Source organism: Larimichthys crocea, chromosome VII (assembly GCF_000972845.2).
Source record: "Larimichthys crocea isolate SSNF chromosome VII, L_crocea_2.0, whole genome shotgun sequence".
NCBI lineage: Eukaryota > Metazoa > Chordata > Actinopteri > Sciaenidae > Larimichthys > Larimichthys crocea.
This window is the reverse complement of record NC_040017.1, coordinates 21,782,739-21,797,264: the sequence shown is the minus strand read 5'-3', so window position 1 is coordinate 21,797,264 and position 14,526 is coordinate 21,782,739. Positions and strand designations below refer to the sequence as shown.

The 14,526-nt window shown below is 39.3% G+C and overlaps 2 protein-coding genes across 4 annotated transcripts; one reads left to right on the top strand and one right to left on the bottom strand.

Moving 5' to 3' along the window:
- The first annotated feature begins 2,479 nt into the window (after nucleotides 1–2,479).
- hspa8b (heat shock protein family A (Hsp70) member 8b) lies at nucleotides 2,480–7,625 on the top strand. Its single transcript, XM_027280589.1, has 9 exons — nucleotides 2,480–2,683; nucleotides 4,639–4,848; nucleotides 4,931–5,136; nucleotides 5,323–5,475; nucleotides 5,588–6,143; nucleotides 6,234–6,436; nucleotides 6,531–6,729; nucleotides 6,815–7,047; nucleotides 7,136–7,625. The coding sequence occupies exons 2-9, from the start codon at nucleotides 4,644–4,646 to the stop codon at nucleotides 7,319–7,321; spliced, it is 1,941 nt and encodes a 646-aa protein (XP_027136390.1). The 5' UTR covers nucleotides 2,480–2,683; nucleotides 4,639–4,643; the 3' UTR covers nucleotides 7,322–7,625.
- Nucleotides 7,626–7,883: 258 nt separating this feature from the next.
- On the bottom strand, nucleotides 7,884–9,939 carry lim2.3 (lens intrinsic membrane protein 2.3). 3 transcript variants are annotated; one of them, XM_010743330.3, is made up of 5 exons: nucleotides 9,859–9,939; nucleotides 9,054–9,246; nucleotides 8,395–8,544; nucleotides 8,177–8,311; nucleotides 7,884–8,094 (listed from the first exon to the last, which is right to left on the bottom strand). In XM_010743330.3, exons 2-5 carry the CDS (start codon nucleotides 9,226–9,228, stop codon nucleotides 8,033–8,035), a joined length of 522 nt encoding a protein of 173 aa, XP_010741632.1. In that variant the 5' UTR covers nucleotides 9,229–9,246; nucleotides 9,859–9,939; the 3' UTR covers nucleotides 7,884–8,032. The 3 variants fall into 3 exon arrangements, with proteins under 3 accessions (XP_010741632.1, XP_027136536.1, XP_027136537.1); XM_027280735.1 differs by having other exon boundaries at nucleotides 7,884–8,311; XM_027280736.1 differs by lacking the exon at nucleotides 9,859–9,939 and having other exon boundaries at nucleotides 7,884–8,311; nucleotides 9,054–9,334.
- Between the last annotated feature and the right edge of the window lie 4,587 nt (nucleotides 9,940–14,526).

Genomic DNA, 14,526 nt, shown 5'->3' with positions numbered 1-14,526 from the left:
GAGGAATAATACACTTTATATACTCTGAATGGAAAGAAAAGGCATCTTTGGGTGTTTACATTGAAACAAGAATAGTTGTCACGTAAGTCTCACGAGACCAAAGAAGTATCTTGTCTCTATAGACTCCTGATGGTAAATGCAGTGTTCGTTAAATGGCCTCTTGGGAACTTTACAGTGAAATTACATAACACAGGGGCGCACACCCAGTGTTTTCTTAAGAACATGTTTTAAATGTCACTCTAAACAATGAGGCGTTGGCAGAAATTTCTTCCCTTATAGCATGTGCAGGCATGAAACAGCTGGAGAGCACAAAACAGTTTGTGTGTCAAAGATATTATCTTATTATTTTTTAGGATATTTCCGTTCTTTTTTTTATTGCAGGATCAAATTAACTGAAAGTTTTTATTAGTGGTAATTGTTTAGTCTGAGTTTACAATAGATTTCCTCTCAACAACAGCTATTGACGGTAATTAGATCGTGTTGTACACCCATGAAGAACATGCAACACCTGAGCAGTATCATAACGTGTTATGACGGTAACATAGGAGGGGCCCTTTTTTTTTTTAAAACAAAAAAGTCACATCAGGACACACCTGCATGCACTGTATTGTAAATGGTAAATCAATCCCAGGGTTTGTAATAAAACTTGAAGATATGTGACCCATTTAGTTTTAATTTGGGAATACAGCTCAATATCAGTATCTATTCTCACATGAAGATTTGGTGTGGTGCCACAGACTTTATATTTTCTTTTAGAGGTTTTGGTGTCCTTAATACTCTAAGAATGACTCACCAGGCTTTAACCTGGCACAGAGGTGTGGCTAAAATTTTCCTTTTCTCAGAAGAGTCTGCTTGTTCTTCAGTGGTGCAAGAAGTGACTCAACAAAAATTATCAGTACCACAGTGTAAACAGGCGACTCAGTGATAAGTCACGCATTTAAAATCTTAAGTACTTAATTTTAGAAGTACCTACAGCAGAATAACTCCTCTCATTGGTCAAGGTAAAGCTACTTTTCACCATTTATATACTGTAAATACATTATATTTTATTAACTCGTATTTGTAATAGGTATAGTTGACTATAAATAGTGGATTAAAAAGTATATTTCCATCCTTTAGTCCAACTACTGTCAGACTCTTTAACACCACCATAAACTACTCAGTTATACAGTATATAAATACATTTTCCTGTGTTAATTATATTTACTTTTATATAGAGATATATATGTGCATCATACAAAAACTTGAGTATACTGTATTGAGTATATATAATAGATTTTTTCTTATTAATGAATATTTTCTTATCCATCTTTTGTATTTGAACGGCTTTAACAAAGTGAATTTCCTCAGTGTGGATTGTGGAATCATTAAAGTCTATCTAATCTTAAAAAGTAGTAAAGAAAAAGTCAAATAGCAGAAAACAGAAATAAATCAAGTGAAGTACATCAAAATCTTACTCTATTAATATTAAACTAAATTACACTGTTGCCCTTAAAGTTGGAATTAATTTTTTTTTACCTCTCCTCATGAAATTCTAATTTTTTTTCAAACTTGACGTGTATAAATAGGGAATAAAAAGAGGAACGTGTCTGAAAACAAAATTATTCCAACCTTACGGGCAGCAGTGCATATGTATCATACGGGGCGGCAGTAGCTCAGTCCATTGGGACTTGGCTTGGGAACCGGAGGGTGGCTGGTTCCAGCCATATTTGGTCCATGCACCACTGCCGAGGTGCCCTTGAGCAAGGCACCGATCCCCCCATCACCTCACCATCTCTCTCCAAAAATTGCATGTCTATGCCGTGTACTGCATGTGTGTGTATCTGGGTTAAAATGCATGTAAAATAAATAGAGTGTAAAAAGAATTTCCCCGTTCGTGGGGAGTATATCTTCTTTTTCTACAGTGATGCTGAAGAAGAAGAAGAGCTGCAAAAAATAAGAATTATTAGGATATTTGTAATAATCTGTCATAGGGTATGACATACTTGTAATAATCTGTCAATTATTAATATTTTCTGGGTAAAAATATTCATTTACTCTAAAAGAAAAAATATAAGAAAATCAAAAGCATTGGTTATGTTATGTTTTGTTTTAAATCTATCTCAGGTCAATTTTAACGTACGGTTACTGTGTTGTAGGTTTTGTATGTATCTAATGTATGTTTAATGTATGTTTGCATGCTGCTACTGGATCAATAAATAAACAAATCTATCTATCTATCTATCTATCTATCTATCTATCTATCTATCTATCTGCGATGTACATTCACATTTTAATGCAGGTTATTTGGTTGTATTTGAGTATTTTGTAGCATAATTACCAAGTACTTAAATACTTAGTCCGCCACAGTAATCAACCACTTATATGGTAATTTATGCCAAAATCTTGGTAGCAACTGTTGAGGCAATAAGCAAGATGTAATTTTAATTGGCCCATTTATTGTTTGGCGGCAGCTGATTGGTCAGCGCCGCTCCTCCTGCATTCTAGAGCCTTCTCGCTGGGAATGAGGTGCGGCTGCAGCCTCCCTCCACACTCCTGACAGCGGGGATCAACGGGGACCCGTCGGGCCGAGAGAGTCACTCAGGGTGAAGCCAGGCAGCAGTGTTGAAACCAAAAAAAAACAAAAAAAAAAAACGAGCCACTTTAACGATAAGTTAAACGACTTACTCTGAATATAACGCAGGTGAGTATAGCGAGGTGGATGATTTCTTTGTCGTAACTTTTTCCTGTTGGAGAACTTGCTGTTCGTGCATTTGTGCATGTAAGGGTTTAAACTGCGTCACATTTGTTTTAATATTAAAGTTAGATAAAGAACAACAGGTTGGAGATGATGCAGCTACAAGCACGCACGCTGCTTTCTTTTGCACAAGCAGCTTGCACTTTTTTTTCTTTTTTTTTTTTGGAGGATTTTGGTCATTATAAGTGATGCTTATCTGCAGGGCGGGGTATGACATACTTGTAAATAGTGTGCAAGTTTTATCAGGAAGTGGAAGGAACAGTCCAGAAAGTTCTCAGCCTCTCCTCCTCCTCCAGGAAAGCATGATGTGACACGCCCTCCTGCTGCACTGGGGCTGCTGCTGCTGACAGCTACAGCTCACAATGGAGCACAGTATGCTCTATACTGATGGGAAGTCCGTTTTTTTTTAGGGAGTCAGATCATTTGACTCTTATTTACCACTCATGCCTTTCATAATTTAGCCAAATTTAGTTGATTTGACTTTTGATTTGTATGCATATATTATGTATATATTCAATACAGCCTTTGTACTGAAGCATTCAAAAGTAAAAAATTACATTTTTCTAATATCAATAAATTGCTGTAGCCAATTTTCATTGTGCTTACAGTCCCTTGTAACTTTCTGAAACCTCCCTAATGAATGCGACAATACCAATACAACTAAATTTTGGCTCTTTGAACCGACTCGTCCGCAACTGACACATCACTATATATAACCATAATCACCTCATTTTACCCTCTAAACTACATCACTTTTGATGATTATTAACACTGTCAGGGTTTACTGCTGTAGTAACAACAGTTTGGATTGTATTAACCCTGTCTAGGACATGAATTTGAATGTTTCTCACTAGTTTTATCACATTTTGACTTTATTTTTTGCTTGAGAATAGTTAAAAATTAGCTTATAACAGGGTGTCAGAGCCCAAATTGATGCTTCCTTCTTCTCCTTTACATCTTTTTTATTTTTATTTTTTTAAATAACAGTTCAGACTAACATTCATTTATTTTTTTCAAAATAGTTGCTGGTTAAGTTGGTTAAACTCTAATTTGCTTTTTGCTTTATGCTCTCTGTCTCTCCGCCTGCCCCCCTCGTATGAGAGCCGCTGGTTAGATATAATGACCACCCCTGTGTCTTAACATTAGGCTACCATTACAGTATATTGATGGTCTGCTACTGTAGCAACAGCAAACATGGGGTCTATTTCAAGAAGTTACTGCTCACTGAGTCATCCATAAGTTCATTGCTGAACAAATCTTCATTTTATCATCTTATTTTACAGCTAAAATACTGTTTCATTCAATAAAAACTGTATTCAATATAAATGATATTTAATCAAAGCCCAGGTTTGCATAATCTAGTTTCTTGTTTGGTCTTAATCTTTAATATTTTAAGTTTTTAGACAAAAAAAGTTTGGTCTTAATCTTTAATATTTTAAGTTTTTAGACAAAAAAACTGTGTGAATCAGACAAAGCTGACATATTTTTCTTGGAAAATGATGAAACAGCCTAAAAAATCTTTTTGTTGAGCAGCTTTTAAACAGTTAAACGGCTCAGCGTTTCAGATTTATGATAATAAAATGAATTACGCTTCCTGTTTCTTAGAAAAAGCCTCTCTCCTCCCTGTTGTCTGTTGTTGCCATAATAAAGGTCACCGTTGCCAAGCTGTCAAACGTGGGAGTCTTGAAAACAGGTGCTGTGGACTTCGCTGAGTTTGTTTCCACTTGTGTTTGAGTGCTCAGTCTCTGATAATAGCCTCATTACCCCGTACTATAAATGTACATCACGGTCACCACCTGCAGGGCTTAGAGAAGGCTTAAATTACTCATCCGTCATACACCTTTCATCTGTCAGTTTAGTGCCAATATATGATGAACAACTGATCGTTCTCTTATTCTCAGGAACCATGTCTAAGGGACCAGCTGTCGGCATTGATCTGGGCACTACCTATTCCTGTGTAGGAGTGTTTCAGCACGGCAAAGTTGAAATCATTGCCAATGATCAGGGAAACAGGACCACACCCAGTTATGTTGCCTTCACCGACACCGAGAGGCTGATTGGGGATGCAGCCAAGAATCAGGTGGCCTTGAACCCCAACAACACAGTATTCGGTATGAAACATTTTTCTAGACAAGCGTGATCAGTTAACTTTGGTGTTTCTGGTTATTTATTGTAACTTTTATTGTCTTTCAGATGCAAAGCGTCTCATCGGACGTCGGTTTGATGACAGTGTTGTCCAGTCGGACATGAAGCACTGGCCATTTACAGTCATTAATGATGCCTCACGCCCAAAAGTAAAAGTGGAGTACAAGGGCGAGACCAAGACCTTCTACCCTGAAGAGATCTCCTCCATGGTCTTGATTAAAATGAAGGAGATTGCAGAGGCGTACCTCGGGAAGGTGCTTTTACATATACACATCACAAAAGTGTATTTTTGAAGTGTTTCTACAGTATTTTGGAGTTTTAAACACTTTAGACTCAGGATTTGTGAGCTCCAGTTTAACTAAATGTGATTAAAAAAACTATAAATTCATCGTTGAAAATGTCATTAACTGCTTTGCCTTGTCACCATATTTTTCTTGCAGACTGTAACAAATGCTGTAGTGACCGTGCCTGCCTACTTCAATGACTCTCAGCGCCAGGCTACCAAAGATGCAGGGACCATTTCTGGGCTGAATGTGCTGCGTATCATCAATGAACCAACTGCTGCTGCTATTGCTTATGGCCTTGACAAAAAGGTAGAATACTTCATTAGGCTACAAGATGTAGTTTTTAGCTTTAAGGTTTTGTAGTCTCAGGAAGTTTTCCATTTGTCCTGCTGTATGTGAATTAAATCACTTTCAAATACAGGTCGGATCTGAAAGAAACGTCCTCATCTTTGACCTGGGTGGCGGCACCTTTGACGTCTCCATCTTGACTATTGAAGATGGCATCTTTGAGGTCAAGTCCACAGCAGGCGACACACACTTGGGTGGAGAAGACTTTGATAACCGCATGGTCAACCACTTCATCTCAGAGTTCAAACGCAAGTTCAAGAAAGACATCAGCGACAACAAGAGGGCGGTGCGTCGCCTGCGCACGGCATGCGAGAGGGCCAAGCGCACCTTGTCGTCCAGCACTCAGGCCAGCATTGAAATCGATTCTCTGTACGAAGGAGTTGATTTCTACACCTCAATCACCAGGGCCCGCTTCGAGGAGCTGAACGCAGACCTGTTCCGTGGAACCCTGGAGCCTGTGGAAAAGTCCCTCCGCGACGCCAAGATGGACAAGGCCCAAATCCATGACATTGTCCTGGTGGGAGGTTCAACTCGAATTCCCAAGATCCAGAAGCTGCTGCAGGACTTTTTCAATGGAAAGGACCTCAATAAGAGCATAAACCCAGACGAAGCAGTGGCCTACGGTGCAGGTATAACCACTTCATGTGCATAGATAGAAAAATCCTGACAACTCTAGATACAAAATGTAAAATCTCAATTACCAACTATTTGTTCTACAGCTGTGCAGGCAGCCATCCTGTCAGGCGACAAATCAGAGAATGTGCAGGACCTCCTCCTGCTGGATGTGACCCCCTTGTCTCTGGGTATCGAGACTGCTGGAGGAGTCATGACTGTTCTCATCAAGAGGAACACCACTATCCCCACCAAGCAAACCCAGACTTTCACCACCTACTCAGACAACCAGCCCGGTGTGCTCATTCAGGTATGACAACCATTGTTGAAAACAACACTTTATTATTTTAGCACAGTTTAAAATAAATCTTCACTAATGGGCTGATCTGATGTTATATTCACAGGTGTTTGAGGGTGAAAGAGCTATGACCAAAGACAACAACCTTTTGGGGAAGTTTGAGCTGGTTGGGATCCCTCCTGCTCCACGCGGCGTTCCTCAGATTGAGGTGACCTTTGATATCGACGCCAACGGCATCATGAATGTTTCTGCAGTCGACAAGAGCACCGGGAAAGAGAACAAGATCACGATTACCAACGACAAAGGTAACCTTGAAGGAGAACTTTTAACACTGTATCTTAATTTTGAAGTGAAAGACGTACTTAGGCTTGTGTTCATTTGACCCATCAGGTCGCTTGAGCAAGGAGGACATTGAGCGTATGGTCCAGGAAGCAGAGAGGTATAAGGCTGAGGATGACGTGCAGAGAGACAAGGTGACTGCCAAGAATGCTCTTGAGTCTTACGCCTTCAATATGAAGTCCACTGTGGAGGACGAGAAGCTGAAGGACAAGATCAGCGACGAGGACAAAAAGAAGATTGTGGACAAGTGTAACGAGATCATCAGCTGGCTGGATAGAAATCAGGTATGAAGGAGAAGGATAGTTACTTTTCAGGATGTTAATGTTGTCAGACAGACATCAGATTCACACTTGTCATTCTCTCTTTTCTCAGTCTGCAGAAAAAGACGAGTTTGAGCACCAGCAGAAGGAGTTGGAGAAGATTTGTAACCCCATCATGACCAAGCTGTACCAAAGTGCTGGTGGAGCTCCTGGAGGGATGCCAGGCGGCTTCCCCGGAGCTGGTGGTGCTCCCGGAGGAGGAGCGTCTTCCGGCCCCACCATCGAGGAGGTCGACTAAATTAGACCAGACCTGCATGAACTTGTTCTCTTTTCTCTTTTGAGGTTGGCGTGAGGGGTGATCACAATCATAATATCACAGACCATAACCATTAACCATTAGTCATGACTGTTTTGGGATTGTTTTCATCATTTTTATACACCAGGCTTGAGGCGACACGTCACTGTGGCTTTTCTTGTTGGCGGTCTTTTGTGTTTCATTCACTTGTATTACCATGACGTGTTCTTCTTTCTGGGGCTGTAATGGTTCATATTGCTCAGCACTTTGCCAAATGACACCAAATAAAAGTTTTTTTGAGGTTGAACTCATCGTTCCATTACTTTGATTATCACAGATCCTGTCCAAATATTAAGCACTTTTTAGTGTATTGTATGATATTGAGTTCAGGTTTGTGCTGTTAGTAGTTCACCAAGAAATCAAACAGTTAGGGGCTTTATTTAGAGAATATGACAGACAGTATTGTTTTCATTACTGTATAATCATCTGAAAATATGAATCTTTTTCTTCTTCTTCAACAGAATCACAGACCTCTTCTGTACTGTAAGTCTTATTAATATAGACAATAGAGACAACAACCTTTTTTTTCTCATTTATTTTGCTCAATTTCGAATATTTAGGAAGTAATTGGAAAGTTCACAGGAGTGTTGATTGGCTCCTCTTGGCCATTCTTCATGAACCGGTGCTGATGTGTCTGTTTACGTCTTTGGCAGGTCAGCGTGAGTTAGAGTTTCTTGGGCATTCGTGCATCCGGTAGGCACACATGTAGAAGATACCTTGAAGAGAATAATAAGATTATGAACATGAGAATGAGGCAAGTCTGCGTGTTGGCTTTTGTTGATATGTCAGGATGCATACCTGAGAAGAACATGAGCACCACTGCCACCCAGCCCATTATATATGACCAGGAGAAACGCCAGCTGCCATAGCGTTTACCATAATAGTTCACTGTCACTCCGGTGTACACAGCCATGGCCAGCAGCACAAAGAAGCCTGCACAGGAGAGGAAGTCATTACTTTTAATCGATGAATCCACATCAGAGAGATTTGTGTGTATGTACGGCTGAGGAGCTCACAGGAGATGAAGAAGAGGATGCCGGCTGCAAATGTCTTATCAAACCCATCAAAGGAGGAGTAGCGGATGAAGGCCATGACACCGATCACAATGCCAAAGAAACAAGCCAGCAGGGAAAGAATCATGAAGGCCCGGGTGGCATCCCAGTAAGCTGTGGGTGAGAGGAGGCAAGTCTGGGACCTGAGAGATCAGACTTTACTAAATGAAGTCTTTTTCTATGTTATGCACCCATCTCATGTCATTTATAGTGTCTGTATGTTACATTTCCACAGTTATTGTTGCTTTTCTTCAGCTCTGGACTGCCGTCTAGTGTCTGGCAAGGGATTTACACCTGATTTTGTCAATTAAAGTCAGTAGAGGTGACTAAAAAAAGAAACATTTTGCCCTCAAGTATGACTATGTGACTAGTATATATAACCAGTGTACTTCTGTGCAGACATCTCCTAATACAGCACCTCTTTTTGAAAGGTAACAATAACAATAATTTCCATCTTCTTCACACTCCAGTCCATATTTTACCCTGACAAAGCTCCAGAGGGAAGTAACCCCAGTGCTGATCAGGGTTAGTGGCGAGTTCACGGACTGATTGTCAGCAGACTGATAAATATAAATGAGGATCCGCCTGTGCACACGCAGTGGAAGACACCCAGCAAGTCTTACCGATGCTGTCTGTGTGTGTCATGCATTTCCCCGGCACACAGTACCGCCACAGGCCCTGGTGCATGTAATTGCTGGAGTGACGGTACTGCATCCAGTAGTCAGTTGCCGTGGAGACAATGAGGAGTATGTTCCCGATTCCGGCACAGAACAACCCACCTCCCATGAAGCTGTACATCCTGCCAAAAAACACTGACTGACACACACACACACAGAAAACAGAGCAGGTCAGGGTCTCCCTTGTCACACCTGGCCCCACTACCAATTATAGCAGGTACTTCCTGTTACAGAGCACAGGGAGAGACTGGATATGAATAAAACAATATCTGAATGCATTCAGCAGGATGCCACTAATGTTATACTGGAGCTAAACAGATCTGACTATAGAAACGTCACCTGTTAGACAGTGACACTACAAGCTGGGCAGCACAGCCTGACAAGTCATTAACCTCTTAACACTGCCAGACTGAGAGGTGGGTCCATCTTTAAAAACACATGTTGTGCTGACAAGCATTGTTCAAACCCGAATAAATTGATTTGAAATTTCTATTAAGACTACGAGGTTTCCAAAGACACCAAACATGCACTGTTGAACCATGAGAAAAGTGTATAAAATGATGCAAATTGATTCACAGACATGAAAAGTGTGTCTTATGCCCATTTTCAGGCTACTTAAATAGATTTTTTATGTTGAGAAATTCAATTTGAGCAATAAACAAAGAGCTTTTCATCTGTTTTAAATACAATATATTACACAGGTACACATTAACTATTCCAAACATTGTTTTTTTTCATATGAATGACCTACCTTTATCTTTTATCCTGCAGAAAAAGTCAGAGATTTCCAATATTTCAGCTTGTCAAAGCACAGAGGAGCCCAATATTGCCCAGTGTGGCAGGAAAGTTTTGTTTGTGCGTAGGAAACCGAGCGAACAAACGGCCTGATGGAACAATGGAGCGTGCTGAGCCACAACCAATCACAGAGGATGAGTTTTGTGTTTTAGGGAATCTGCTGAAAATACAAAACTGTTAAAGCGCTGCGCACATCTCGGTAATACTGATGACACGGGGCTTTTTATTCAAAATGCAACACACGGTAAACTCATGGCCTGCAATACCCAGAGCCACTGCTGGAAAAGTTAGCAAAGATTATTATAAGTTGTGAAAATTTTGGTGTGTTTTGGGTCAGTCTTTCAAAAAATGCAACATTATTTTCAGTCCAGATCAGGTGATGTCTGCCTTTAAACATAATTTTCTGTGCTGCCTTTTATACAGATTATTTTAATTAAAGTTGTGCAAAATGTTCATTTACATAAAATCTAATGTTTTTCTCAGGAAGGAGGTGCACGCACTACAGTACAGTCTTTCAGTCGCTCATAATATTGAAGGTGAATTCATTTATCTTATGTTTAGTCTCATATTTTCAAGTTCACAAAGCTCATTTAAATCACACAGCCCAGCTGAAGGAATTTATTTACACGTATAAAATAAAAACACATTTAACTTGTATACAGCATAAATTCACAGGACAAAGAACTTGGTGGAACTTGGAGTATGATAAGCTGGCACGTGGGCGGCTAATAGAGTTGTGCGTTTGTACAGTTTGGATGAGGAAGCTGCAATAAAAGTGATTTATCGCCGCTGCAGCATCTTGAAGGGTGAGTAGGAGTTAAAAGAGAGAACTATGGGTGAGAAATTTAAATAAATCAGAGGAAGTTGACCCGTTTTACTTCAAAAAGTAATTATCATCAGCTTATAAATGCCTGCCCATGACTCAGTTGCATCAATTAGAATCAATCTAATAATATTTTAATGTAAAGCACACTGAGTTTTAATTAAATATGCTCCATTGACCCTAATCCTCAGTGAACTATATATGAATATAAATAAACTTAAACACAGTGCAGATATGTCTGCACATCTAATCAAAGATATTAAATTAAATGTATTGTTGGAATAATTCATTAAATTACATATATTTATATGTGTATACAGTCTGTTAGTAAGACTTGCACATGGCAAATAAATGATATTATGTACATGTAAAGTCGCAGGCTTGAACAAATAATCACACAATTTCATTTCCTTGGAAGCTTTTAGGGCACTTTTCAGAAAAGATTTATATCTGCTAATGGCAAATTGAATTAATATTGATGTTGTTATCGAGACACTTGGACTGTGCGCCTTTCTCACAGAAGATGTTTCGTCATGTAACAGCAGGAAAAGCACAAGCCTAAATAATAAAGGTATAATAAAATGACAATAATAATGGATTACGGCTGAGTCTCAGGGTGCTGTTTTTTTTTTTTCATGCTGGCTCGCCGTCACACTGTCGTGACTTACTGGGACAATTGAATAGAATAGATTAGTGCTGTTAGTAACACCTGAGCTTTTCCTGCTATGAGATGTCAAAGTGTCTGCTGTGAAGAAATCATCAGCCTTTATGCAGCTGAATTATCTACTGTTTCCTGACGCCTCTCTCTGCCTGCACCTGCTGATGATTTGAAAGTCAAACCAAACACTTACAACATAAAATATGACTGTCTTTGGTTCTAGATATCCTTAAATCTTTTGTTGATGTATATTTATTTATGTAATGTATAAATGTATACTGATTTATTTCACACAATGTGCAGCACCTGTAATATGTACTGCTGACCAAAACAATCCAGCGTATGGAGTCACTTTGCACGTCTCAGTTATGACCACAAGATGGGGCCTTTTATTTATTTCGTTTTGCAGCAGAGCGAATCAGTCTGATCTTTTTCTCTCTCATGATTTGAAGAACAGCAATCTTAATTCGTATTTAAATGGTGATTATACACGTTTGTTTACCTTCTCAGCCAGAAGATTATGAGAATTATCTGTGTCTTCTTATTTGAAATCAGTTTTCAGCCATACCTTATTGATGTGGAATGCTTAATTTGCTTCGCTCTCTAATCTTTTATACTGAGGCTCCAAATTGCCTCTGGCTTTCACTAAATTATATTTAATTATTCTCTTATTTATTCAGTTTGATTCATTTTTTCTCTATAATTATTATTTTGAACCCATATTATCTTATTATTTGTTTTATGCCTTTTTATGTCTCACATAAGTCACTTTTAATTGTGTCATTGTCAAAGGAGATTTACAACTAACATGCCTCACCTCACTCACTTTGGACATAATGATAATGACACCAGCAGCTCCTGATGGCTTCATACATTCGGGGTCAGGTACAGATGAACGCCCGCAGAGCCAGCAGGGACACAACATCTTGTTTGAGGACACTTTAGCAGAGTACTGCTGCCTCTGGGGCTCCAGCTAATCATTTGTTGTGATCCTTTGGTCAGGTTTGTGTTCGTACTACTAATCTTTTATCCAACAATCTTTGTTCCTGTACCTTTCTGCTCATATTAGTGTAATTTATTCATTTATTTACTTGTAAGTGTGACTACCATGTGTTGTGCTGGCCTGCCTCTGTTTTTCTTTCAGGTCTTGCTGCTGGTTTGTCCCGTCCCGCCTCATCGGTTGATCGATGTCACCTGCTTCCAGCCTTTATAGGCTGTGTCATCTCAAGATGACTCACTGTTGCTCTTGGTTTTTTGCCTTTAGGCTTTTGGGCTGGTTTTGTTCTTTGTCCTTTTTTCAGGCATCTTTTTTGGTCTAATATGCAAGATCACGTGACAAGAAGTAAATGAGAATATTTGCATATTCATTATTTCTGGATTTTCCAACAAAGAGGAAGTAGTAAATGTAATTTTAGTATTTTTTTTTAACTTGGTAACAATCTTTTTCTGGTAGGAAAACCATATCAGAGTGAGTTCATGTCATAAAACATGTCTGAGGGAATCTTTGCACTAATGTCAATGACTGAAATAAGAAAAACAAATCTTCCTGTTGACAGTTCAGTACATTCGTGGACACGTGTGAACAGACTGTGGCTGGGTGAGCTGTCTGTGAGGGAGGGGGAGTGTAAACCACAGAGACCCTAATCCATGCCACCGGCCTAAAAGCATAAAATTGTAGAACCCTTCTAAATTGCATAACCCCTTCAAATTGCATCGGATTACCATTATCCTCCGAGCCTAGTGGGACCCAGTGTGTATTTGCAAAAGGCAGCAGAGTCCAACCCACTTTCTGCATCACCCAACAGCTTTCCTAACAAAACACTGTGTACTTCAACCAAAAAGATACAAACACAAGAGGCAGATGAAGAAATGGAGAACGTCTTTTGAAAGCCCTTCGCTGACACATTTCAGGAGTCATGCAGTGAGATGAAGGTTCTCTCATTAAGCCACATTCACAAACACGCCTTCTCACAATACTGCAATCTGAAGGCATCATATCTTCTTAAAATCTTGAGTCTTATCTATCGAGCTAAGAGTCAAAGTCATTTTACTGGGAGGAATGTGATGTAACAAAGTTCATTCAGACCTCAGGGACATTTGGCTGTTTGATTTGAGGTTTTTTTTTTCTCTCTGTCGTAGAAAGGCATCTGAATTATCCAACACACATATCAAGTTTCATAAAGAAAGATCCTTGCTCAAATGGTACTGAAATTATTTCAAGGTATTTCATAGAACAAATGAAACGCAACTCAAAAACACATCTATTAACTACATAAGAGTCTTTCTAATGTGCATGTATGCAGATGATGTAGTAATGTTCTGTCCATCTAGAGCTGGCCTACAAAAGTTTTAGAGTTTGACATCACATATAATGCAATATAATATTATACACTTTATGCTTCATTAAATATCTCGACCGTTAAATCATAAATAATCTATCAGATGATAAAGACATTCACGTACAGTGCCGTAAACTGTATGCTCAAGCTAAAATGGTTGCAGGTAAGTTTGGCATGTGTGCAGAGACTGTGAAGGTGACATTGTTTAGAGCTTTCTGTATCCCGTTATATACTGCTGCCCACCTGTGGTGTTTCTACAGTAAAAATAACAGAGCAGAGCCTCAATGTGGCCGATAATGGTGTGAAAATGCTACTTAAACCTCCAGGATGGTGTAGTGCCATTCAGATCTTTTTTTGTGTTGTCAGTGTGCCGACCTCTGCATCAATATGAAATTTTATGTACGGATGCGTGTGCAGGTTTTCCATTTTACAAAACAGAATGACACTGACCAATCCTGAGCTGAGCTCAGTCAGGTTTACATCCAGACTGTGAAGCCACTGGTGCTCAAGTTTGTAAGTGGATATAGATAGTTGATTTCTGTTTCCACTGTCTTTTAAAGTTGCATTTGGGTTGCTATGTGTTTACTTATCTTTATCTAGTGCACTATGGACCTTTTACTTTGACCTTGTGAGGGTCCATTTAAACTGGGCTTTAAGCAGAGCTGTGCTTTGTACTAAATAAACACTAACATCAGCATGCTAACGCCCTCACAGTGACATGTTTACCATGTAACATCAGGAATGCTTTGCAGGTATTTAAACCTGGGAATGGTAAAAAAAAAAATCATATTATGTGTTTGCAAA

Coding starts and splice junctions, on each gene's coding strand:
- lim2.3 (XM_027280735.1), bottom strand. CDS start 9,228: ATGTACAGCTTCATGGGAGGTGGGTTGTTCTGTGCCGGAATCGGGAAC. Junction 8,545..9,053: donor GACACACACAGACAGCATCG/GTAAGACTTGCT, acceptor TCTCACCCACAG/CTTACTGGGATGCCACCCGG. Junction 8,312..8,394: donor CATCCTCTTCTTCATCTCCT/GTGAGCTCCTCA, acceptor TCTCCTGTGCAG/GCTTCTTTGTGCTGCTGGCC.
- hspa8b (XM_027280589.1), top strand. CDS start 4,644: ATGTCTAAGGGACCAGCTGTCGGCATTGATCTGGGCACTACCTATTCC. Junction 6,730..6,814: donor CACGATTACCAACGACAAAG/GTAACCTTGAAG, acceptor TTGACCCATCAG/GTCGCTTGAGCAAGGAGGAC. Junction 7,048..7,135: donor GCTGGCTGGATAGAAATCAG/GTATGAAGGAGA, acceptor CTCTTTTCTCAG/TCTGCAGAAAAAGACGAGTT.